The following is a 26,126-nucleotide window of genomic DNA, read 5'->3' as shown; positions in this document are numbered from 1 at the left end:
GTACTATGTTAAGCATTATGTATATAATATCATTAACCTAGCTGAACTCTATACCCTTTATTACACCTGAATTTAAATATAGGAAAATGTTTCACATCCTTCTCAGAAACATTTCAGTCATTCAAAAACACTGCGCAGAAATGTGAATATACCCCCAAGAACAATAATCCAAAGAGGACAAAGGCAAAATCTCCACTTTTACATATTTATGGAATGTCAACGTGGAAATCAGAAGTCACTGTGGCAAATAAAATTTGGTGGGAGGAAAATGAGAGCAAATTGAGGGTATACAGTCACTCAAGGTGAATGGAAAGAGATAACTGTCTCTACATCTATTTTATGACTTGATAAACAACAGACATTAAGGGTTTTGTCATATCATTGGTATTTATTTACCATACTAATAATGATGATGGGTATGAAAATCACGTTCCTTTGCAAAATAGTTGATGGTAAAGACTGAAGAAATTTTCAGCAAGATATATAAATTTTTAGTAAGTACAATATTCACTGGGGGAAAAAATATATGATCTTATACCTGAGAAGGTCATACGTATGGGTGGGAAAATAATGTCCAGACTGTCAGGTCCCTAAAAGGTGCCAGTAGCCACTGCATTGTTCATAGAAAATACTTCACCTCAAACACTTTGCCTCTTTATTTTTTTCAGTAAATAGAGTAATATATTGATGATTCATTTGTAAATGGTTTGAATACTCATCTTTATATGAAATTTATCACTTGAAGTGACCCAAGAGACTTATTCTACTACCCTGTTATAACTGACTTAGCCAAGGGAGGTTGCAGATTTTAAACCCACAGTTGTATTAATTTCTTTCAATCTGAAGGTTAAAAAAGTATGTAACTGAGGTCTTTAAAAAAAGAACCTAAGAACAGTACATTCTTTATCTTAATTGTAAAGAACAATAAGATTGTCTTGTTTAGCAGATATAGGCTTTAAGATTAAATAATCTCAATCATTATCTGCATGGCTTTATTGAAAAAGATATAATTAGTCATGACAAGAGCATAACAGTGAAATTAAAACTGGAAATAGAATTGGTCACGGAGACTATGAGTCATCTGAACTTCACAGCTCATTTATGACTGATGAGAAGTACATATTTCTTCGTTAAGAAAATCTTCGGACAATATGCCCTTAAGAGAAGAAAAAGGACTGACCAGCAGATTAGAGACAAATTCATTTTCCCACAGGCCACAGACACGACCATTCAGCAAGACGTTAAATTGATCAAAATTATCTCCAGGTCGAATGTGCCTTGGTGGCAAAGTATATATTTTCCTCAGTGATGACTCTGACATAATTTGTAAAGCAATGAAAAAAAAAAGACAACTGTTGACATTCTGATGTTACATATTTATGAAATTCTGGGTTCTCAAAATACTAAGACAGAGAGACAGAGTTTTCTAGAAGGTGCATCTAATGTGTGCTGTCAGCTCTGCTCAATTTGTTGATTTCTAAAATTGATAGACACACAGTGAAATAAAATTTTGCCAATGTGATGAGCAGGGAGTATTTTTGCACATTTTTACTTACTATTAAATTTTTGAAAACATTATTTTATATTAAAACAAACATACACTAAGTAGTAAAATATTTTTTAATCCTATGTAATTAAGGTAAAAGAGAGATTCCAAGAGTTCATATTTATTTCATGCTACTATGTGCACTGGGCATTGAACCTCTGTTGGTAAATCTGCATTTACTGGAGTACTGAATTAAAACTTTTCATAAGATCTAAAATTTTTCTTAAACATTAATATTGTAGTGGAAATTATTTGAAATCAGATCATTTCCAATGTGATGACTAGTTATAATACTGTCAAGGACAGCTTGCAATATGAAAAGATTCTGATTCAGAATACATGAACTCCAGTTACATGCCTGTTACTTACTGGTGATATGACCTTGGACGTACAATATCTCTGCAATTTTAATGACTAATAGGGCTAATATTATATCGACTCAAGGGTTTACTAAGGTAAAAAAGCAACTTGGATTGTTGAATTGACTCTCAATGAATTGACTCTCTTATATTATGAGATGTTTTATTTTATCTCTGGTTCCCCTTGTCCCTAAGTCTATTTTCTCTAATAATAATACAGGCACTGCAGTTTTGTTTTTTTGTAATTATTTGGTGTATACATGATGCATCTTTTCCTATCCTTTTACTTTTTGTTTGTTTAAAAGAATGTCTATTACAGAATTATTAATTTCCTGGAAGAAAAAATACTAAACTATTAACAGCTTTTATTTCAAGGTAGTGTGATCATGCCTTTTATTTTTTTCTCGATGGGTTTTTTATATATTTGAATTTTTCAATGATAAAAATGTTACCAGACATAAGAATTACGTTTCTGATCTGGATGATCGACAGGACCCGCAATCTACAGGACTGGGATGACTAAACACAGACACAGCTGACTCTGGAACAGCATGAGTCCTCTTCCGCGTCAACTGTTTTCAACAGTAAATACTACATGATCCACCTTGCTTGAATCTGTGGATGCGGAACACAGATATGGAGGAACGCCAGATATGGAGGGCTGAATACAAGCTATACTTAAATGTTCAGCTGCTCAGAGGCTTGGCACTCATAACAATCCCTGCCTGGTTCCTCAACTGTAACCTCACTTTTCACATAAAACTTCTTCCTCCAGAGTCAGAAGAAGGGTGTTGTCAAAGCCAACATTCATTTAAGAAGCGGCCGTTTTAAGTAAAAATAGGGCCATTACTCACACATAGTTGCTGCTATAACAAACAGATCTTTTAAAAAGTCACTTCCCATTTGAACTGCCTGAAGCAATTTCTGCTGAAATTCTCCTTCAGCCATTCAGTTTAGTAATCCATACTAAACTGTCCCTTGGACAATTGTAAACATCAGCTCCCTGGGGTTTTAAATGTTTTTTTTTTCATTGTGGTAATGAATACATACTATAAAATTTACCCTCTTAACCATTTTTATCTGTGCAGTTCAGTAGTGTCAACTGCATTCACGTTGTTGTTGTAACAGAGCTCTACAGTTTTTTCATCTCACAAAATGGAAACTCTCTCCTCATCAAACCACTCCCCATGTTCACCTCCACCTAACAACACCATTCCATTTTGTTTCATAATTTTGACTACTCTTGATTCTTTTTCCTTTTAACCTATCTGTATCTTTAAAGGGAGTTTCCTGTAGATAGAATGTAGTTGCGTCTTATTTTATTTCCAATCTGACAATCTGTCTTTTAGATGAAGTGCTTAAACCATGTGCATTTCACACAATAATCAAGGTGTTGTGTTTAAATGCACTACCCCTGCTATTTGTTTTCTATTTCTCCTGTCTGTTCTTTGTTCATTTTTCCTCTTTTCTTGCTCTCTTTTAAATACAGTTGAGTACCTTTTCAAATGTTTCCAATTCATCTCTACCATTGATTTATTAGATACTATCTGGTTGTTTTCTTTTGTGTGTGTGTGTGTGTGTGTGTGTGTGTGTGTGTGTGTGTGTGTAGGGGGGCTGCTCTAGGATTTACAGCGTTACACCTTTAACTTAATACAGACTACCTTCAAATGATACCACAACTCTTCACACACACACCAGTATCCTTCCTTCCATCCTCCCATTTCTGTGCTACTGTTGTTACTCATTTTCCTTCAATATATGTTATAATGTATTGTTATTATGTTTGCTTTGAGCAATTTTCTTCTAAAATTTTTTTAATCTCTTATATTTGCCTAGGTATTTGCCATTTTGAGTGCTCTTCATTTCCTTGTGTTGATCCAAATTCCTATCTAGTGTCCTTTTACTGCTACCTAAGGAAGTTCTTTCTTCAGCCCTGAATGGTGTCTGATAAGAAGTCTGATTTTTGTTCCACTGTATGGCAGGTATGTTTCCTCCTTCTCCCCTGGCTGCTGTTAAGACTACTCTTCATTACCTGTTTTCAGCAATTTGATTATTATATGCTTTGGCGTGATTTCTTTTGCTTGGGGCTGAACTTGGATTTGTGGGTTTATAGTTTTCATCACGTTTGGAGCATGTCCAGCCATTTCTTTGTTCAAATATTTTTTCTGGCCTCCCCTCCTCCTGCGAGTCCAATTGTACATGTATTAGACAACTTGGGATTGTTCCACAGGTCACTGAGACTCTGTTTTTAAATTTTTTTTCTATATGATCAATTTTGATTAAATGCCACGACACTGTTACTTTTACATTATTGAAGGCTAGATCTGTCCTCCTTTGAGACTGTTGGATTTTGTTCTGGCACAACTAAGTAACCTGCAGATCAGTCTGATCCTTTCTGTCATGGAAAGGTCCAGACCAGACTATTATGGAACTAATTCAGCTCTATTACTAAGCTGTGGCCCTTCTGAGACCTCTACCAAATGCCCATGTATGAAGAGGTCTCTCCCATATGGTTTCTGTGAATTTTATGTGACATCCAAGAATCGTTCCACCCGTTGCCATCCTTGTTCTTTCCTTGCCTTCCTCCTCACACAGGCAGATCATTACTTAGCAAAACCCTTAAAGGGACCAGTTTGAAGATCCCCAGAGCCCTCTCTTTGTACAACCCCGTCCTCTCTGTTATTGTTCTCTTTAAAAATTAATTGCCTTGACCTCTCCAAATTCCAAACCCTGCCTGCCTAGCTCGGTGTGACTGCTAGACCCTCTCTGGGTCTGCCCTCCCTCTTTGCCTCCAGGCAGGAGGTTGAGGCAAGAGTAGCATCACCCCCTTTCTCGTCCCACGTCCCAAGGATCACAGTCCTTAACTGCCTATTGTCCAATACGTGAAAAACATTTCATGTATTTTGTCTGGTTTTCTAGTGTTTATGGTGGGAGGTTGATACCCACAGCAGTTAATCCCTAACAGTCAGGAGCAGAAAGTCCTCCAAGGGCTACATAAGATATTTTTGTGAGGCACTTTATAGACTATGTATCAGTATATAAATATTAGTATAAGAAAACACACCTAGACATAGAGCAATATACACCTCATGCTCCAGATTTTTTTTTCCTGATTCTACTACAAAGACTAGTACATGAAGGAGAACACGATCATTCACAAGCTGAAGTATTTTGGAAAGGTTAATTTCCCCCAAATCAAGATTACTCAGAGCATGAAATTTCTTTAAAAAAATGTTCCTTTTTACAAAGCACTGACCCTGTGCAAATGCAAATAATGCTTGGAAAGAATAGCATTTCACATTCTCCTCAATTAACACGACTGCAGTTAGAACCGGTCATCTGTGGATACCAAGAACTAACACTGCACAGAGGGTCAAGGGTGTCTGGATGGCAGGCAGAAGGGAATAAAGTTGAAGGAGAAAGTACATCGCTAATGGGAAAGAAAGGGGGCAGAATTATCAGCTTCATAGCTTTGCCCAGGGCAGGCCCCGAGGGAAAGGGTCTGGCTGCCTGCTATATTTCCCTTGGGTACTATCTGTAATTACTATCACAGCTCATTGATTTTCAATTCTTTCTATTAATACATTTACTGGCCATTCTGACATTATTAAAATCAGTCCAACTCTGCTTCTACAGAGAAGGACAGCTCTTCCCTAAAATATGAGTTTTGCAAGTGCAGATATTTTTTCCTGATTTTAAAAAAAATAATGGTCTTCTTGTTAGCAATAACGTAGCTTCTGCGTATGCTTTTCTTTGAAGCCAGGTAGTGACATGCAAAGACTGGACTACGGATCAAAAGATCTCAAGTAGTGGGTCATCAGAGAATATTAAGTGATAAGCAACATCGTATGTCTAAGATAATTCTACCGATTTACTAGCTATGCTGGCCCCTGTTCCCAAGGTAGAGGGGGTAATGATGAGGCACTGTGGAAGGGAAATGCAAGTGGCATTTTTATAATGCCTTCTCGTGCGCGTCTGATAGTCATTAAAGTAACACTGTCTTACTAAGCCTTGACACACTAATGTATATTAAATCTTCTATGTTAAGTTAAACATAGTGGTTTACTGAGGAAAAAGAAGTTAGACGTGTTGTGGAGTGTTTTTCTCTAAAGCCACTGAATTTTAATGTAACTGCCTGTCTCCAATCAGCACTGCATAGCACACATGTAGGTTCAGCTACAACACTTGCACCTGTTTCTCTTTGTTTATCAAACCTAAGGATTGGCGGCTTTTCCAAAATGGCACCTGTCTCGAAATCTCAATTCTGCCATTGACACTGGCTCCCACTTACAATAAAGAGCATCTGAATTGATCGCTCTTTGTTGAGCTCTGCCTAAGCATCAGCTCCCTGCGCTGGGAGGCTGAGGAATAACGAGAAACAAAAAGCATTAGCTCTGCTCTTAAGGACGTGACAATATAGTCGCCTTAACGGCGCTACTTCTCCTTGATACAGAAATGTCTTCAACACCTTGCTATGAATGTCCTACTGGACGGTTTGCAAAAGCACTGCAAGCCTCCAGGGGAAAGAACCATTATTCTCTTTTGTCCTACCTCTAAAATTAGAGCGCTCAGAGATCTCTGGTCCGACCAGGGCTGATATTTTCTGCTAGGAAGCCATGGAACCATACCTATCCGCTGCCATACCTGTCCCCTCCCCAGCTCCCGGGCTGTGGTAAAGCGACCTTAGGCCGTCTCCCACAGTGTAACACAGAGGGGTCTTTTATCACCCAATTACCAACTGCTCGGAACACTTAAAATGGGCAGAACATCCCATCTCCTTCTCTCCCTCAGCCACGCTATTGCCACCTCCCTGTGCCTACAAGCCCGCGGATCAGGGCTTCACCTGCCTCTACAAAGAGGAGAGAGAGGAGGAAAAACCAAGGGCTCCAACACCCTTGTGGCTGGAGGAAGGACTCAGGTCCGCTCCATCCCTGTGGCAGACCCCTCAGGCCTTAGAACACGAAGAGCGAGGGTGACTGAGTGAGGAATGATTCTTTCCCATCTCCCTCTGACGCCTACGTATTTTTCATATTTTTATTGAGAGAGCTTTTTTAAACATTTTACTTTAAAGAATTTCAAACATATATAAGATTAGGCAGAAGAGTTAAACAAGCCCCCTTGCACCCATCATCCAGCTTCAGTAATGATGGAACCATGACCAATCTTACTGCATCTCTATCCCCATCCATTCCACCCTCCCCTTTTATTTTGCAGCAAATCCCAGACATCGAATTATTTCATCTGGAAATATACCAACAAGTCTTTAAAGTATGTGAACTCAGACTCCTTTTTTAAAAATTATGGCCAAATAGCATTATCACACCAAGCGGTATCACTTCTGTGTTAAAATAATAACTGATTTCTGGCTTCATCATTCTATTTTTTTTTATTTTTATTTTTTATTTTTTTGCAGTACGCGGGCCTCTCACTGTTGTGGCCTCTCCTGTTACGGAGCACAGGCTCCGGACGCGCAGGCTCAGCGGCCATGGCTCACGGGCCCAGCCGCTCCGCGGCATGTGGGATCCTCCCGGACCGGGGCACGAACCCGTGTCCCCTGCATTGGCAGGCGGACTCTCAACCACTGCGCCACCAGCGAAGCCCCATCATTCTATTTTTTTACATGATAAAATCTAAGCAGAATTTGCAACGTTTCTCCAGATATGCTTAAATAAAAATTAAAATAAAAAACCAAAGCTTAAGATTTACCTGAAGTCCTCTCTTAGGATTATAAATTAATGCAGATGTTGAAACCTCTACTAAGTACCTATGAGAACTGCAGCAATGGAAAGTGAAGCAATGGGGCCCTTTATAATCCTATTGTTCGTCAAAAGGAGAACATTTCTTGAGCACCCACCACATGCAGTCAGGCCCTTGTGAGGCTGGATGGTTCGCTCCACCTCCCAGGCGAGGAGGAACAGGTGGACAGAGACAGCTGAGGAAGCATCTTAACTCAGGTCTGTCTCACTTTAAAGTCTGTGCATTTCTACTTCCACACACAGGCAGTTTCATTGCAGTATCACTCTTAGACTCATCACTGGAAATGCTTTCGCTCACTCCATGCCTGTGACCAGAATCAAAGACCGTCAGACTGAATTTGGAAGGTCTCGTCTCTAACATCCCCACTGCACAGATGAAGACACAGAGGCTTGGAGATGGGCAGTTCCTTCCCAATGCCATTCCAGCTAGGGAGCTGCAGGGCCAGGAATAAAATCACGTTTTATGTCTTTGAAGTGGTGCTTGTTCTCTGCACACCGCCTTACCTCTGGGTTTACAAATTCTAGCATTCCTCTTCCTGCTTTAGTCCTGGGCTCAGTAACACCTTAGAACATCCCAAGGCTGAGAGCACACTTGAGAAGCTCTTAGAACAGCAGGACACAAGCACCAAAGGTCACAGACAAAGTCACTCCACGCTGTGCCCCTGAAGTATATCACAAGAGCACATGACCTTGCCACGGACCACGCGGCAGCATGCGCTGTATTACCAAGAAGGCTGAAGAAAACTTAGGTCACATTTCAGGAGACTGCAACAATGATCGACTTCAATACCACAAAACTAAGGGTTCCAAAGAGAAGCAAGGCACACAGAGACGGTCTGAATTAGCCACTCTTATCCATCCAGTTCACATGGCTACAAGACGAAGACTGCCACCAAAGGGAATCTATTATTTCCAATATTTCCAATTCTTATTTTTATGTTCACAACAACCCTATGAGGTAGACAGAGCAGGTTTATAAGCAGCTATTGACTAGTTTCATATTTTGCACCATGCCAGTTACAATGCCTGGACAAGTTTAATAAAGCACGTATTTTCTGAGCACTTGCCAGGAACTATGAGAAAAACACAAGGGATAGTTCTTGCCCTCTGAGAGCTTAGAATCTGATTAAAGAGATGGGGCCACGTACACACCACGGAACTATTTAGAGGAAGAGGCAAGGCAGCCAGAACTCTTCAGAGAAGAGAAAGCAGAGTGGCCAACCTCGGCCTGTTCCACAGTCTTTCTTTAAGCTCTGAAATGTGCTCATCCAGTCCTGAATTCCTTGGAGAGGAGGGGGCACATGCAGAGACCAGCTGACAGCCGAAGACCTAAGGGACTATTTATGACAAGAAAGAGGGAAGGAGCAGATGCCTTCATGGTGCCCTGAGACAGGAGGTCCATGTAAAGTAGCAGATCTTTACAATACCGCCTGTAGCCTGAAAGGCACACTGACTCTTTTTCCCCTTAACGCTGATGGAAGAGTCTCAGAACTAGGTTTCCACAGTGATTAGAGAATCCCACTAACGCGCAAGCTTCAGGCTTTCCCATTCATTGTTGTGATGCATTTCCATTTCTATAATGCTTTGTTCACTGTAACTAACATCTCATCTTTTTCAAAAGCCCATAATCACACATGCGATGATTTTAATGTCACCAATATGTTCACATTTTCTTATGAAGAATCAAACTTCAAACAGCCTTTAATACTCAATGAGGAGAGTTCTGTAAGACGGAAATCAAGAAATCTTCAGAATCCTAGCACTCCTTACCTAAAAGTAGTTCTGAGATTCTGAAATTACACAGTATTATCACCCATCCCATCACCCCCAATAAAAAACTCCAGTAAAGGGACGAAAAATAAAGTTCACTAAAATTCAAGATTTCAGCTGTTTAAAGAAGAGTTGATTTAAAGTATTACAAATGACTAAGTACAAATTAATTGTATTCTATAAATAGTTAAATCATAATACATTTCATTCAACACTGTGGTCTGCTTCTCTTAAAGCTTTGCTGTGAAAGAGAACAAAAGTTTGCGTGTCATATACTTAAGAAAAGTATATACGAGACTAAGGAAAAGAATAAATGAAGTTTCTATTCCCCTCCAACACACACATTCTAAATTAGGGTTAAAGTACCAACATCGGCTCCATTCACAAAGAAGAAAACGGATTTTAATGAACAGGCATTGAGTAAAACCTAGAACCTACAATTTTTCCTGTCCCTATTTGAGGACAGAAAAATACTTTCTATAAATAATGTGACATGAGTTTCTTATTCACACTGTAAAACCCCTGGGAATATTGGCTTTTGTTTTTTGTATACTTAAACCTTTCATGCAAACCTTACCTTAAAACTGAAAAATGATAGTAAAGGAGAGAGAAGTACCTAGATGTTCTTACAGATTCCCAGGACTGGTGACAACAATGCACTATTCCTGGCTTTGCCTAATAGCCCAGGTAACATATTCTGACTGGTTCTCTGTACTTTTTTGCCTCCCTCCAACATGTACGACTTGAACAGATTTACTGTTATTTAAGTTGAAGAACATACTGTGAAATAAAAGCGACATTGTGAAACATACCGTTTTCACTTTTCCATCAGGCTGCCTTCTCCAAATAAGATGTTACAGTCTGTATGTTTTGTTAAACTTAAACACAGGGTATGTAGGAATTTCTTTTATTAAACTGATGCTAATGCATTTAGATTAAGAAAACAGAACTCCTAAGAAATAAAACACATCCTTCTGTGGTATGGTTAAAAAAACAAAGGTAAAGAACTACTTAGTTTGGAGGATATAGAGTTTAACTTGATGAGTGTCAGGCTAGAAAATCCAGGTGAACACATGATTTTTTCTGAAGGTTTGTCTACAATGAACAAGCAATTATTAATAACCAACACATAGTCTTTTCTTTCATGATGCTCTACTGCCTAAGTTTGGGGTTGAATCTCTGTGACTCAGTCATTATGTCACGCAGACTGTGGGGTTATGTTCTCGGTTGACATACTCCACAATGTGCATTTCAGAGCTACCACAGTCTACGCTGAACATAAAGATGAAATGATATGCTCTTCGTGATGGGGGTCTGTTTCAGACACTGACTTACACGGAAGAGAAATATATCATGAGATGCCATACACCCTGCCACATAGTGCTCAGGAATGGGGACGTTACTGGAGAACCCTCTAAATGCAACCATCGAGATCCCTGCCCTCGAGTGTCCTCATTACAAAACAATTTTGGTACATCAGTATCCTAACCTCTTGAATGGGGTCCCAGAGGAACTCATGCGTACTGATTGTTGTAAGAGTGAGAGTTTATTAACACTTAAATTTGATTGCTCAATTACAAAACACTGCTAATGTTTTGTTTTGGTTCTTTTGAATAAGGGATACACAAATAAGATTAAGATGAAATATGTATTTAATTGATGTCCTTTTTGCGGTCACGTGTACTTGCCTCTGTGATGCTGTTTTAGTAAGACAGGTAGGCAGTGCTTTCTCCCTTAAATACAAAAGGTGGTCAGCCAATGCTGCAAGGAATCACATCGCGGTGATTATGATTTTTACTAGTGAAGCTACAGATGTTAACAATTATAAAATCACCCACATCGTTTTAAAAAATCTAGCTGTGTTCTTAAGTCCTTACACTTTCAGTAGCCATAAACTGTCAATTTGGCTACGTTATTGCTCAATAAGCTTTCTTTTGCTTTTATGTGCTTTTCAAACTCACTGACTATCAACTATAAAAAAGGGTAAAAACAAATGTCAAAAGAGAAATCCATCCAAAAACAGTAACATTCCCATAACTGTACTCTGTAATTTCCTAACTTTGCAAGAACCAAACTATCTTGACATTGAGGTTGGAGTCCCATCTTATTTTTTTAATGCTTCCTCTGCGAGTTGGATTTGAATTAGTTTTCCAAAACATTCACCAATTTAAATAAAGCCGTATGGTCACTATGCCTTCCTAAATTCAAGAACTTATCCTTTCTGAGTTAGTAATATTTGAGGTTGCAAATGGGTGAGAATCAACCATGGTCTCAGATGATTTTTACTCAAGAGAGAAAAGCTGAAGCAACTGAAAAATCAGAAGTGTTCTGCAAACCTTAGAACACTCTGGAGGTAAACACTGCCACTCTCTTAAAGAGAAGGGGGTGGGGCATCGTCGGAAACTTCTGCTTACCCCTTGTTCAGATTCCAAAAGCTCTGTTTTGACTCTGACTGCCGGCATCCCATCAAGCATTAACATTCTGTTCTCAAGGGTGTTGATATTCTGAGAATAAAAAAGAGAGAGAGGGAAATTCAGCTATAAAGCGTTCAGAAGAGGACAGCTAGTAGAGTCTGCCTTCATTGTAGTACATTTAGTACTGCTAACCTAATTTTTTAACAATATAGTATAATTAAAGGAGAACATCAGCATAGCCAATTATCCCCCCATGCTGAACTTTCATTTGAAATAATGACCAAGAACTTGAATTAATCAGTCTGATTCTATGACCCCTGGGTTGGAGGTCAGACGGTAATAAACTGAAGTAAGGCAACCTTACGTTAATTTATACGGGGCCGGAATAACTCATCACACTTGCAATCGTGGAAGGAAATACCAGGCAAGTTTCTTTCTTCCTTAGCTCTGGAGGTTGTACTGTATACAGAAATCCATAAAGGAAAAGACAGATCAAAATAATTTATATACTCTCATACTACTGTCAAAGTGGAAATAACTTTAAATACAAGATACTATAATGCTGGAGAGTGAATTCCGGTATCATGGTATATCTGATCAAATGAAAATTTCTACCTTTCAACGGCAAACATCTGCTTTAAAAACAACTAACATAAGTCTTGGATTAAGAGCGAATTCTTAAGCTGAAGTCATAATCAAAGAATAAACGACAATTTGGTTTCTGTTCCAGTGTATGTTTGCCTCCATTTAACACCTCTTGAAGGGAAAACCTTACTTCTATTGTGGTGCAATAGAATTTCAAACATCTATAAAAAGATTAAATCAGGGTTATTTTTTGACTAATTTCCACAGCTTCGGGGATTTTCTGAAGTCAACAACCTAGGAAGGGGAGTCAGAAAGCCACACATCAGTGCTTGCTTCAGGCCAAAATCAGGCTCCTGCTTTAAAATATGTTGAGAATGCCAACTTTACCCTCAAACACTGACTAAACCAAGAAATTAAAATGACTAAGTCTGACTGAGTTTTTAGACTAGTGTCTTTGCTGTTATAGAATGTAACCACATGACACTAAGGTGGTCTTATTAAAAGAAAGAGACATTTCTAAATGTTTTGCCTACATGGTGACAAAGGTTAAATATCACTTCTAAACCTTCAGGTTTTCGCCATTCATGGAGTTGCTTTTCTCCCCAACAGACAGTTAAATAAAAACAACTCTCACTTCAACACATCATAAATTAAACGTTTTTATTACCAAATAATACCAACAGAGTGCAGTATAGTGAAGCTCTAATTATTTCTCCCATTTCTTGACTCTCCTTTTTGTTTAAGAAAAATACTCTGAGAAATAAAATGTATGGGGCTTCTTATCACAAATATTTGCTCAGAGAAATCAACGGCAAGAAGAAAAAGCAAATTTACGCTAGAGCTAACTAATGAGCATTTAGAAATCCCATGCTACCTAGTCTGTTAGGTAATAAAAAGAAGAAAAATTACTGTCATGTTCCTCTCTTAGAAATGTACAATATTATTAAAACTGGCAGGATACATCATTGTTTTTACATGTTTGCTTTTGACTTGTCCATATTTTGGGGGGGGGGGTTTTTGCATCCTAATAGCTTAGAACAGAAGGAACTATGGCATTACTGGTGAGCTCAGTGCATTTGTTCCAAGCTTAAAATCCTTTCGCGGAGGCTGGTGGGTTGTTTGCATATCAGGCATGGACCTCAAATCCCAATGTGTCACTTGCTTCCATGCTTGGAAGCAGCCAGCTTGGTTTGCTACCTCCCAACCTCAGGAAAGCCTTCCTGCTGCCAGCAGCCCTCAACTGCCGGGCCTTTCACAGCAGCATGGAATCCACCCTAACAAAGCCTCCCGTAGGCTGTTTGGTTGGTAGACAATGAAGGATGAGTTGATACTGCTTCCTACCCTGGAGGAGGTCTTGCCCAGATGGAAAGGGAAGAAGATGCCTTCAAAGGAGGGGAAAAGACAAAGAGCGATTCTGGAAAGGCAGGTTTAATGAACTGTTAGAATCTGATTAGAGGCTAATGTCCCTTTTAGTGCTTTGTACCAATTTACAGCTGATAGACTTCAGCCGTTTTCCTCGCTGGCTGTGATCAACCCATTCATTTAAAAAAAAAAATGCAAGCTAACCAGGGTCTTTGAAGTTAAAAACGGATAAATCATAAAAAGCTGACTGGGTTCACATGCTATTTAGTACATTTAAATATCACTGTTTGCATTATAATTTTTGTTGTTGTCGTACTGGAATAATTCTAGATCGTTAAAGACAGGGTTACACTTCAGTTTCCTATAAAAGTGAAATAATTAAACACATTTTCAAGCATTTTTTTAAGAAATGAAGTTTGCCCGGCAAATATTTCTCTTTCCCTGATTTTTCCAGGATCAGCATAGCACACCCATAATAAACACCATAAATAACAATGTTCACAGCTAAGGAACCCAATCCTTAATTATTAAACTCTTGCAACTAGTGCAGGTTCGATCAGTACATATGCCTGAAAGTTATACTGTATATACATGAAGCATATTAATCTCTGCATTCCTGATTCTGACCTTGTTTAGCCTAAAGAGAAGGGCCGAGCATCACACCATATTCCAGACCATCCAAGAAGGTGTGTGGTTTTTACGGAGCACATGGTAACTATACAGCATTGAGGACATAGTCCTTGGAACAAAATATCGACAGATTTATCTCTCTAAGCTAAAAATCAGATACATACAATCTCAACGGACTTCAGACTTTAAATATGTAATAAACTCTAATAATTTGAAGTTGCTGTCAAACATATCTTGTCGTGATCTTGATCAAAACGCATTTGCTGGGGAATCCAATGGCTCAATTGATTCCCAAGAGGTAAATAAGATTAGTCATCCATTTTAGTAACATGGTACTCTCTATGTTGTAACAAATATTTTGATATTCTACAACCCTACATAATTTATGTATATGTGTTTATATTCATATACACGTATCTATACACTTATGTTACTTATTTCATATGAGTAAACTGTATCAATTACAGACAGATTTATCATCAGATTTATTAGCTGGCTGTTGATCAATTACACGTGCACTGGGTGAGAACGGTACTCTGGATACTCCTATTTCCCAACAAGATTTGGCAACACAGCAGTCCAGCTGATAGTAGCTCTCCCAGTCAAAAGCGGTATAAATACAACTGTCAAGAGACCTTCAAGATGGCGGAAGGGTAAGACGCGGAGATCACCTTCCTCCCCACAAATACATCAGAAATACATCTACATGTAAACACAACTGTCATCAATCCTAGCATCTCACAATATTTTGAATGGAACCTGCAGGAAGGAAAAGGACTGATGCTCAATAATCCTCTCTCATAAAAATATAGAATGGGGGGGACTTTCCCGGGCAACTACTACCATCCGCCCTCCTACTCCCAGAATGCAGGTCTCTTTCCTCTCCCTCCTCCAGACCGTGCGTCATCCACTTTGCACAGGTGGGGTAATAAAGAGCCAGCTAGTCAACATTCAACAGACCAAAGTTTTCAACAAGGCTTCCCTTCATAAGCCAAAAATATCTACTGGGATTTGTTCCGATTTCTCAAGATACAGGACATATTCACTTAAACATATTTCCATCTTGAATCTCCATGTTTGGCTACAGGTAATGAAAAATATGAATTGCCCTCACCCCTACCCGTGTTATGTTCAACAGTGATCAAAGGGACATTTGAGAAGCAATTCAGGATTCACTGCATCAAGCTGATTAAGGCATGTTCAGAAAAGATTCTTAACGGGTTATAATGCAGGCATACCAACTGGTTAAAAGTATCATCCTCTGAGTACTTTTTCCTACAGAAAAAGCAGAAGAATCAGATTATAAGGAAATTCGCCTTTTGCTTGAAAACCACTTCATAAAGAAGTCAATCTCTCCCCTTTCTTGACTCACTTCTACCATAACAACAATAAAAACCAACAAAAATAATAATCGTTTTCCAAGCCTGTATGCCAGTTCAACCAATAGGTCCTTTCTTCAGAGAAAACATAAGTGTTTTATACTACCCCCAAATTTGTGCTGAAATGCAAAAGAATGAGTGAATCCCTGCTCTCCATAAGGATCGACACACCTAAGAGATTAGAATTATGCCCAGCCAACAGTTTCCATTATCTATTGTTGTGCAACAATAGGTAGCATAACACAGCTACCATTTTATTATTATCTTGCTAACAAACATAATAACAGCACCTACTATTTGCCTATTTACTATGGACTAGACCCTGTGCTAAGAGACGTGTACTCATTCAGTCCTTACAGCTACCCAAGAGGTCAAGGCTTTATTATCCGAAGATGAGGCATCTGAGACACAAGGAGGTTAAACTGTCCAAGGTCACACGATTAGTAAGTGGTGCAGCTTGATTCCAAACCAAAGGAGCCTGAGCCCAACCAAGCTAAGCTCCCAACCACTAAACCCCTCTCTCCCTTCCTCTCCCTCTCCTCTCTCCATCTTCCTCTGTGCGCTCCCTAAATCGACGTGGAAAAAAACATGAGCACCTTACTGAAGGCCCCAACAGAGGAGCTCTGGAATCTCAGTCGATGGCTCCTCTCAGGGCTGAACTGATTTAGTCACTGAAAGGAATGCGCAACTTCTGGTCACCGGTGAGTATCAACAGTTTGGGGAATAACAATAAGAGATCAAATAAGCCCCTGGTTTCAAAGCTATTTCACTTATTTTTTTCTTTAAATCAATCTTTCAACATATTTCCTTAGCTTGATAAGATTATACATTCCTATCCTAGAAACATCTCATAATTAATTTAGCAAGTCAGTCCCATCCTGAGTTCAACATCCAGAAAAATCTATGGTAATCTCATCTGCTACCCAGTGTTTTGAAAATATTCATATCCTAGATGGCTCATGCGATATTTTCACAATAGTTTCAAGTACTTGGATTATACAGGAACTTCATCTTCGACCTTTTATACTCAAAAGAGATACATTCGGGCCTCACATTCAATTTATAAGTGCTTAGATTAAGTGTAAAATTATATTTTTCTAAACTCACATACCCTCACACTGGTAAGTCAATTTTGTAGAGGGCATATGCGTAATTAAAGTACCTCTGATGGTACAAAATAAATATCAGTTGAAATGTTGACTTTGCCATTCTGGCCCAGGCTTTCATCTTCCCTTGCTTTGCAGCACAGGAGAGTGGATATCACACTGATGATCATATTTTACTGGGAGAACTAGAATCCAAACTATAGACCTACTGGGACTTGCAACTTAAATCCCCTTCAGTGGTTTCAATGATCCATATACACATTATTCTGAAATATCTGTCATCAGTCTCAAAAACAAAACCCTTCCACAATCACCTCACATTGAAACATGGAACTGTGTCTTTCATAAGAATTGGTAAAAACTGCACATGCAATGCAGCAACTTATATTTTCCTGATAGCAAGAATCATTGTTTTCAAGCTTCCCTGGTGGCACAGTGGTTGAGAGTCCGCCTGCCGATGCAGGGGACATGGGTTCGTGCCCTGGTCCGGGAAGATCCCACATGCCGCTGAGCGGCTGGGCCCGTGAGCCATGGCTGCTGACCCTGCGCGTCCGGAGCCTGTGCTCCGTGACGGGAGAGGCCACAACAGTGAGAGGCCCGCGTAGCGCAAAAAAAAAAAAAAAATCATTGCTTTCTTTGTTGGTAAAGTGCTAAATTACCACAACAATGGATCGTTTACACTAATAGTTTTAGAAATGTCAACTGAGCTTCTAAATAAGTCTTCCACCCCAGCATTAATACAGATTGTAATAAAAATTATTTTGTCATTCATATTCTGAAGAGCTGCACACACTTGGGGGTCATGAGTGGGCCAAATTTCTCCTTAAACACGCAGTGACGGGTCTCTGCTATGGCAGTCATCTCATTCTATCCGTGCCACATTCATGAACCATGAGGCACTACAGGAGGTAAGGGGCAGAGCCAGGACTGGAGAACAGAAACCAGGTCAAAAAATCAGGCAATTATCATGGCAAGAGACGTGCCAACTGACCACCAACCAAACCCTAGAGAGGGAGCACAAAACTTCAGCTCAGCTGCGCAGATATTAACATCCCAGGAAGAGATCAAATGTGTAGGAACCGGTATCAGGATGGGCTAACAAGTGGTCTGGTTGTCAGGTAAAGTATAAGGGAATTATTCAGTCATAAAAATGAAGGAAGTCTTGCCATCTGCAACAACAATGGATGGACCCCGAGGGCATTATGCTAAGTGAAATAAGTCAGACAAAGAAAGACAAATACCACATCTCACTTAGATGTAAGATCTTAAATGCACACACACACACACACACACACACACAAAATACCAAAAAAAAAAAAAGAGAGAGAGAGAGAGCTCATAGATACAGAGAATAGATTGGTGATTGCCACAGGGGTGTGTGTGTGTAGTGAGTGAAGGTGGTCAAAAGGTACAGATTTCCATTTATGAAATAAATAAGTCATGGGGATGTAATGTACAGCATGGTGACTCTATTAACAGTATATGTCAATTATAGCTCCCACCTCCCCCCAAAAAAAGAGGATGAGAAAGAAAAGAGAGAAGTGAGTTCAGTCCTGGAAAAGGAAGCCAGAAACAAGATTCTCTGAAGGGAGCAGGGCTAGCTGAAACTAATTCTGAGTGCCTAGCCCCAGGAGAAGCCAGAACTGGGTAACAGATGCAGACAAGAAGCAGAGAGCTAGCCATGTGCCCAAGCCCAGGCACACACATGAGCACAAAAATCAGGCACCAGGAGGCTGGGCAGAAAGGCCGATGCAGTACACAGGACCCACACATGGACAATTACACTTGCAATACAACCACAATACGACCACAGGATCTCAAAATTTTTAAAATAATTATACAACAATTATAATAGCAATATACACATAACCATATTCGAACAATGATAATAACAGTAACTACTATTTACTAAACACTTACATACCAAGTGTTGTTTCATGGGCTTTACATTTGTTATATCACTCGTTCATTCAAAAAATACCTACTGAGTACCAGGCACTGTCTCGCTATTTAGGAAACATCAGTGAACAAAATGGGAAACTTATAGAGTTTCATTCTTTTCTTTTTTACTATGTCCATTTCAGACAAGAAAGTTCAGGTTCAGAGAGATTAAGTAATCTGCCCAAGGTTATGAAAATGATCAGCAGTCTAACTCTGGGGCTAATACCTATTTTCCATTGCTACCTGGGATAGAGATTCTCAACTGCTCGGTACTCTGCCATTGGCTGCAAAGTTTGGATGAGCCCAGAAGTGTCCAAGCCACTCTGGCTAGTGTACTTCAAGCTCCTGTTATATCAAAAGGCTGGGAACCAGGGCTGAAGTGGGAGCAGCAAGGCAAGGGCAGGCTGATCACAGTCACACTGAAGGGAGATGGTGTTAAGGTCATTATGGAGTCTTTACCCTGTCCTATAGTGGGTACCTCTAACTATTTACCCAATGTGCCTCTAACCAGTTACCCAACCCTGTTTTCCACCATTCTGCTCAGGGTACATCTCAACCATGTGAAAAATGCTCTCTCCTCCAGGCCTCTGTATATTCGATTCCACCCTTGTATTCATCACTACCTGACAAATTCTTTATCTGTTATTACACTAGCATGTAAGTTCCAGGAGGGCCATGACATTGCCTTTTTGTTCATAAGTCCCTATCCCCAAACTTATAACTGTGTCTAACACATACCATGTGCTCAGTAGATGTTTGTTGGGCTGATGAAAGAATAAATGTAAATAAATCTAAAATCAGTTCATTCCCTGGGTTCACCTGACCCGGGTGATATAACTGATTGTTGAGAAACAGATGGCAAGAAAAGCATAAGCAAAATCGTAGGGCAATGAAATTCTCCATGTTTGTGAACAATAATAAAGGATTTCACGTGGCTGGAACACAGGATTTATTGGAGGAGAAACTGGAGATGAGACCATATAAGTAACTTGGTGTTAGGGGGCAAAAGGTCTTATATGTTATGGTAATTCATTTATTCATGCAAAAATGTTTCTTTAATGCCTGCAATGGGCTAGTTGCTAGGAGCCCAAGTGAATAAGAGAGAAAGATTCCCCTATCCCAAGAAAACTTGAGGTAAATGGGAAAGAAATGTGTTTGGGTATCACACAGCAGGTGATGGGGCATCATGAAGCAAAAGCATAATGTGTTTAAGCTTTGTGTTTAGAAAGCTAGCCCTGGACTTGCTTTGGAAGATGGCTTATAAACAGATAGAATTTGATGCAGAGGGAAGAGCCACCAGTTCACAGGCTACTGCAACAACTCAGGGGAGAGCTGGGGAGAGCCTGACCCAAAACAGTGGCAGTGAGAATAAAGAGGAGGAAAATTATTTGAGAGAGAGTACACAGGAAGAATAAACAGCTTTTTTTTCGGTATGCGGGCCTCTCACTGTTGTGGCCTCTCCCGTTGCGGAGCACAGGCTCCGGACGCGCAGGCTTAGCGGCCATGGCTCACGGGCCCAGCCGCTCCGCGGCAGGTGGGATCCTCCCGGACCGGGGCACGAACCCGTGTCCCCTGCATCGGCAGGCGGACTCTCAACCACTGCGCCACCAGGGAAGCCCATGAACAGCTTTTGATGACTGACAAGAAGGAGGAAGTGTGGGGTAAGAGCTGAGAGGATTGTCAAGGATGGCACTGATTTTCTACGTTGTACCTGAAGCTTGAGGCAGGAAGCCCAGCAGGAAAAGCCAAACGTGTCATATATTCCTCCAATATCCCGTAAAGGACCTATTGCACTCTGAGATACATGAATATTTCGGTATATTGTTTAATTTCAATACATTTTTGCTTACTCAGGATCTGTTATGCATCGAAGAAAATTTCTCTCAAGCTGAGTACATTCGAATATTATAACAGATACTAATAGAGTCAAATTTATTCAAACTTGGAAACACAGGTTTGGTTGAAATAAGGAAAAAACTATAAATAAAGAAGTCATCTTCTTAGCTGCATTTTCAAGACAAGAATTAACTCTGTCTTCACTATCATTTTTCCCAGGATTTATCATTTTACAGACTTCCATGGTTATCAAAACTTAAAACAAAATAAATATTTGCCAAAGTACAAGTTTAAGAGTACTGTACATTAACATATTCATCGCTGTTTCCCTTTATGAAAAGTCATTTGGATAGTAATGAAAAAAATATGCAGAACACTGAATGGAATATGTAATGAAATAACTAACATCACCGGTCCTCTGTGCCTGGAGACAATGAAGATTACTATCAAAAATAAAGTCATTTATTTTCTGTAGGAAACAAAGGAAATGACTATTGACCTATATTTCCACCTTTCCTGACCTACAATGATGTCAAGTGGCTCCTTATCAAACCCAAAATGGATTATCTTATTAGAACACGAGCTGTTGAATATCTGTCTCCTGTACAGCCTGAAGAAATAGCACTGAAGAGTTGGGAATACGCAAAAAAATTTTGAGGAGAAATAAAAATCCAAGTTAACTTTTTTTTTAGTTAGAACTATTCTAATGAAAACAAAAAGAAAAGATCAACCTCATGGGTCTCCTCAGTGGCCAGAAAAATATGTAAACTGGTAAACTAGGTCTTATATTCAATGCCTTCCTATTTTATACATATTATTTAGTTAAGATTTTGTAACAAATATAAAATATCACATTCCTTGAAAACCCTAGGCATGATACTGGTTTTAAATGTATGTTTTGAAAAAGTAAAGCTAGAACAAATGACCTTTACAGTTTATTTCATCTACGAAGGATTGTCAAAGCATGTGAAAGCGCTAGGTAGTGTTCGTCCTGTTATTAAAAGGTGTAACAAAAGTGCTTTAAAAAGACTATATCAAAAATACAAAGGTGCAATTGTTTGCACTGCCTGGACAATCATGTAAGACACATCACTGGAATGGCCTTTCCCCTCTCTATTTTCCTCAACACTCTGGGTCCTGGGACTGCAGTGGAGAAAGACATTAGTAGCTGGCTGCCAAATGGCCAAATGCATTGGCTCAACCCAAAATGTAATCTGTCAGCTTCCAAGTATACCCAGCTCCAGCTGTGATCTCTCCAGATTCCCCAAATGATCTCTTTAGTTGTAATAATTAAATTTTACGTATAATCCAAATCCTGTACTAATTTGACATTTTTATTGGCAATGCTATTTATTACACATCTACTTTCATTTTATCCAATACCATCTCCAAGAATTCTGACGACTTTATCTTTTACCTTTTTAAAAGCATTCTATCTTCCAAGTCTATGCTTTTTTTCTGTACACTTTCATGACTATATAGAAGTGTAAGTTAGAATAGAATATTGCCCAGAACATGGGCCCATAACGTGGGTTATGACCTTCTCATAGTCTCAGTTTTCTTATCTGTAAAATGCAGATAACATTCTATCTCACAAAATTATTTTACGGATTTGATGAGTTCATGCGCATAAGATACTTTAGCACAAAGTATTTTAGATTAATTGTTAATATTAAGTAATTTTAATTAATAGTAGTAATGGTTATACTATTTCACCCATTCTACTAAACTTACTTTTAAGAATGGATGTCCTAATCTGATTTTTGACTCTTTGCAGAACCCTCTTGGTTTTATGTGTGAGATTTCTCTATGTGAACTATTACAGAACTAGAATGGAAATGGTAGATTTGATAAAAATACTAATGAAAGGAATTGATAGAAGACTGATCTACACAATTAACATATATTTCTCATGATGCATGGCAACAGTGAACTATTTTATCTGTTTAAAACTGTGAGGATGAACACCAATAACAGAGACCCAGCTCACCTCTCCATGGACAGCTCTAGGACAGTTAATATTCTCCGACTGCCAGGCACAGCCGTGAAGTGTCTGATAGCCCTTCCTAGCAATCAAATGTTATTTGATGCAGTGCTCAAAGCCTTTTCTATGGTTCCCCTTCACATGATTACCCACAAATACAGTTTTAAAGAAAGATATTCACTACCACAACATATTCTCTGTAGGAGAAGATACCTACAGAGTGCCCTGTTATTTGAGCTGTGGAAAACTTGCAAAATTATTTGAGGAAACCAGAAAAACTACATTAGGAGGTAAAATAAATCCAAGGGGCTAAAAATTTAAAATCTCTCTGTATTCAGGGCAATACAATGCCAGTGATATTAACACCGCCATGCCATTACCCATGCTGTTGTCACCCTGAATGACTTTCCCCCATCTCTGCACCTCCCTCATTTTATCAACCATCTTTATGCCTTCTTAGAATTTCTATAAGGGGTGTGTGTGTAGAAAAATTAAATCTAGGGCTATTTTTTCCCATAAGCGGTACTTCTAAAATTCTAAAATGCGACACAATGCAATTCAGAAAGGAAAATTTATTCAACAGAAATCTGAAGCACACTTTTTATTAAGGAATTAAATAACTACAGGGCATTTACTCAGGCTTTGTTACTTCCTCCAGCCTCTTAATAAACCTGCCCCATAAAACCAGAAACAGTATAATTTTCAATCTGTATAACTTACTGTATCCAGGAAGTTTCTATTACCTTTTTCTGCTACTTCACAGTCAATATGTCTAAATTAAATTCTGCTCATAGAGAGAGGAAACAGGTTCTGTTAAGGAAGTCCATTGTCATAACTCCGGTATTCTTTTAGACCAGGGCTTTTCAACATCTGTACTACGACATTTAGACCAGATCGTTGTTTGTTCTGGGGGCTTGTCCTGTACATTGTAGGATGTTCAGCAGCATCCCTGCCTTCTACAACTAGATCCCAGGAACATTCCTTCACCCCCACAGTTGTGGCAATCCAAAATGCTATCAGGGGCTTCCCTGGTGGTCCAGCGGTAAGACTCCGTGCTTCCAATGCAGGGGACGTGGGTTTGATCCCTGGTTAGGAAAGTAAGATCCTACATGCTGCGTGGTACGGCAAAGAAAAAAAAAACCATGAGAAATGGCCAAATGTCAAGGGAGAGGGGCAGAGGAAGGAGAAGCAAAGGAGGGTGCCCCATCTAAGAAGCACTATTTTATAAGTATTGATATTATGAACTCATTAGAAAAGAATCTTGATTTTCTGTTGAATTATATTGCCCAAGAGTATAGATACAACCTGAATATTAAAAGAAAATAATATCTGATTATAAAGAATATTTACAGTTTACCTTAAAATACACCTAACTGGGAAATGAGAAACATTTTACAAGATGGCTTTACTATTTTGTTCGAATTTCTTCTCCTCTTTCTGCATATCCAAATTTTCCCACTAAACAAGGGCAAAAATTCCAGAAAGGAGCTGCAAGAATTTGCTCATTAGTTCAATCTACGGCAACTGAAAGAAACCTATAGGGATTTCAATATTAATATAACAACTCAAGGAAGATCTCTCACCTCATTCCTAGACATGGCCAGTGAGTATCTACCAAATTAGCCTAGAAAACCCCAAAAGTAAGAAACTGTAATCACCTAAATGAATATGCTGACTATGAACTGAAATATAAACCTGTCTATATTTTCTCAATTGTGTTAGTAATGTTACCTTTTAAGTAACAATTCAATATACCCTTGTGGTAATACAGGAGTTAGTTCCATCTAGTTGTACCGGACCAAACAAATTTAAGTCATGACCAAGGTTATGTAAATTAAACTGCCACAATGTCCCTGCTAAAGAAGAAGAGGAAGGGTGTCTTCTCCTGAAAAATGAAAATTTTTGAGAGCTAGTAGGTTCTTAGAGCATCTCACTGCTGATTCAGAGTCACAGGAATAAAAGAAGGACTTCTTTTTAGAAGGTGGGAGAACATGCTGGAAAGCAAACCACAAATTCATTTCCATTAGGATACACACAGTCTACACCTATGATGCCTGGGTAGCCACTAGCTATATGCAGCTATGGAGCAGCTGAAATGTGACTAGTCCAAATTAAGAGGTACTTTATATATAAGATACACACTGGATGTGGAAAACTTCGTATGCAAAAGAGAATGTAGAACATCTCATTAACTTAATTGATTACATGTTGAAATGATATTTTGGTTACATTGGGATAAATAAAATATATTATTAACGTTATTTTTAAAATTTTTAATGTGTCTAGTAGAAAATTAAGAACTACACATATGGATTTCATTCCATGCCTACCGGACAAAGTCGTTCTATGCCATCACTTCAATAGACCTCAACCTCTACTGGGATCATGGTCTTCCCTCCAGCTTCTACCCAATCCTTTTGGGAACTGGGGTAGGGGCAGGGTGGGTAGAGAAGTGAGAAGTTTTGAATGTCACAGAATTGGAGGAGTGTCACTGGCCTTTAATGCCCGGGGATGCTAAAATTCCTCAGTGCAGGAGTCATCCCCGTAAAATGAAGAATTCACCTACCTACAGTTGTGTCTCCATTGAAAAAGGGGCAGGTGATATAATCGGCCAGCCAAATGGCAGCAGCTAATTGCTGGAACCCAACTTTGTATTTTCAGCCCTGACTTCTTTTACTTAAGACTATATTCCAACTGACTGGTCAACATCTCCAATTGGACATTCCTTGAGTAGGCCATGATTTACAAATCCAAACCAAATACAGTGTCTCTGATCTCCATACAGCCCTTCCCAAAAAAAGGAAGGAAGGAAAGGAGGGAAGGAGGGAAGGGAGGGAACAGGAAAATCTTACTCTGCTTAATGAACTGTCCCTCAAGGAATGACTTCATAATCAACCCTGCTTCTCAGGCTAGAAACCCTTCATGAACCGTGCTACCAGACCCTTAGCCATCACAGCCAGCCTTTACTCTCAGTTCCCATTACTCTTTGTCCAATAAGTGACAGTCTTGCTACACCCTTCTTCTACTCTGTTGCCAGAGACATCTTGGGACAGAGGGGAAATATTCCCCTAACTAGGTCTAAGGCTTAACTAACTTAAACTTAGCCAGATCAGAGGGAAAACTTCCCTGATCTTTGATGGTAGATAAAATTTAAGGTCACAAGGAAGCCTTAGAAAATTTGACTTCATTTTAAGCAAAAAGGGTGAAATAAGGGAAAAATAATAAATTAAGTATATTAGTACATAAGAATTAAAAGTGACTTATAAAGCAGTTTAAGTATTATATATGATTACGTATGGTTACATATTCTATATGTGTCTATATATAACACATGTATATGATTATGTACTAAATGTATAATATATATAATAAATTTACATAATATATAATTAGCATGTATGGTTATTTGGACTAAAAATAAAGAGATTTATTTTAGGCACAGTATTTTTCAACACAAT

General features: G+C 39.0%; 1 protein-coding gene across 3 annotated transcripts in view; it reads right to left on the bottom strand.

Moving 5' to 3' along the window:
- The window catches only part of KLF12 (KLF transcription factor 12), a 454,868-nt gene that overhangs the window by 240,338 nt on the left and 188,404 nt on the right, over positions 1-26,126 (bottom strand). For 2 of the 3 annotated variants that reach the window (XM_027116076.1, XM_027116077.1), the window contains exon 3: positions 11,846-11,935. In XM_027116076.1, coding sequence (XP_026971877.1) covers positions 11,846-11,935 — 90 coding nt within the window. Of the gene's footprint in view, positions 1-11,845; positions 11,938-26,126 lie in introns of those variants that run through there. The other variant, XM_027116078.1, reaches the window with a different exon arrangement.

Source organism: Aethalodelphis obliquidens, unplaced genomic scaffold (genome assembly GCF_003676395.1).
Source record: "Aethalodelphis obliquidens isolate GAN/ISIS:26980383/991018 unplaced genomic scaffold, ASM367639v1 scaffold15, whole genome shotgun sequence".
NCBI classification, from domain to species: Eukaryota; Metazoa; Chordata; class Mammalia; order Artiodactyla; family Delphinidae; genus Aethalodelphis; species Aethalodelphis obliquidens.
The sequence above is the reverse complement of the archived record's forward strand: the minus strand, read 5'-3'. Positions and strand labels throughout refer to the sequence as shown.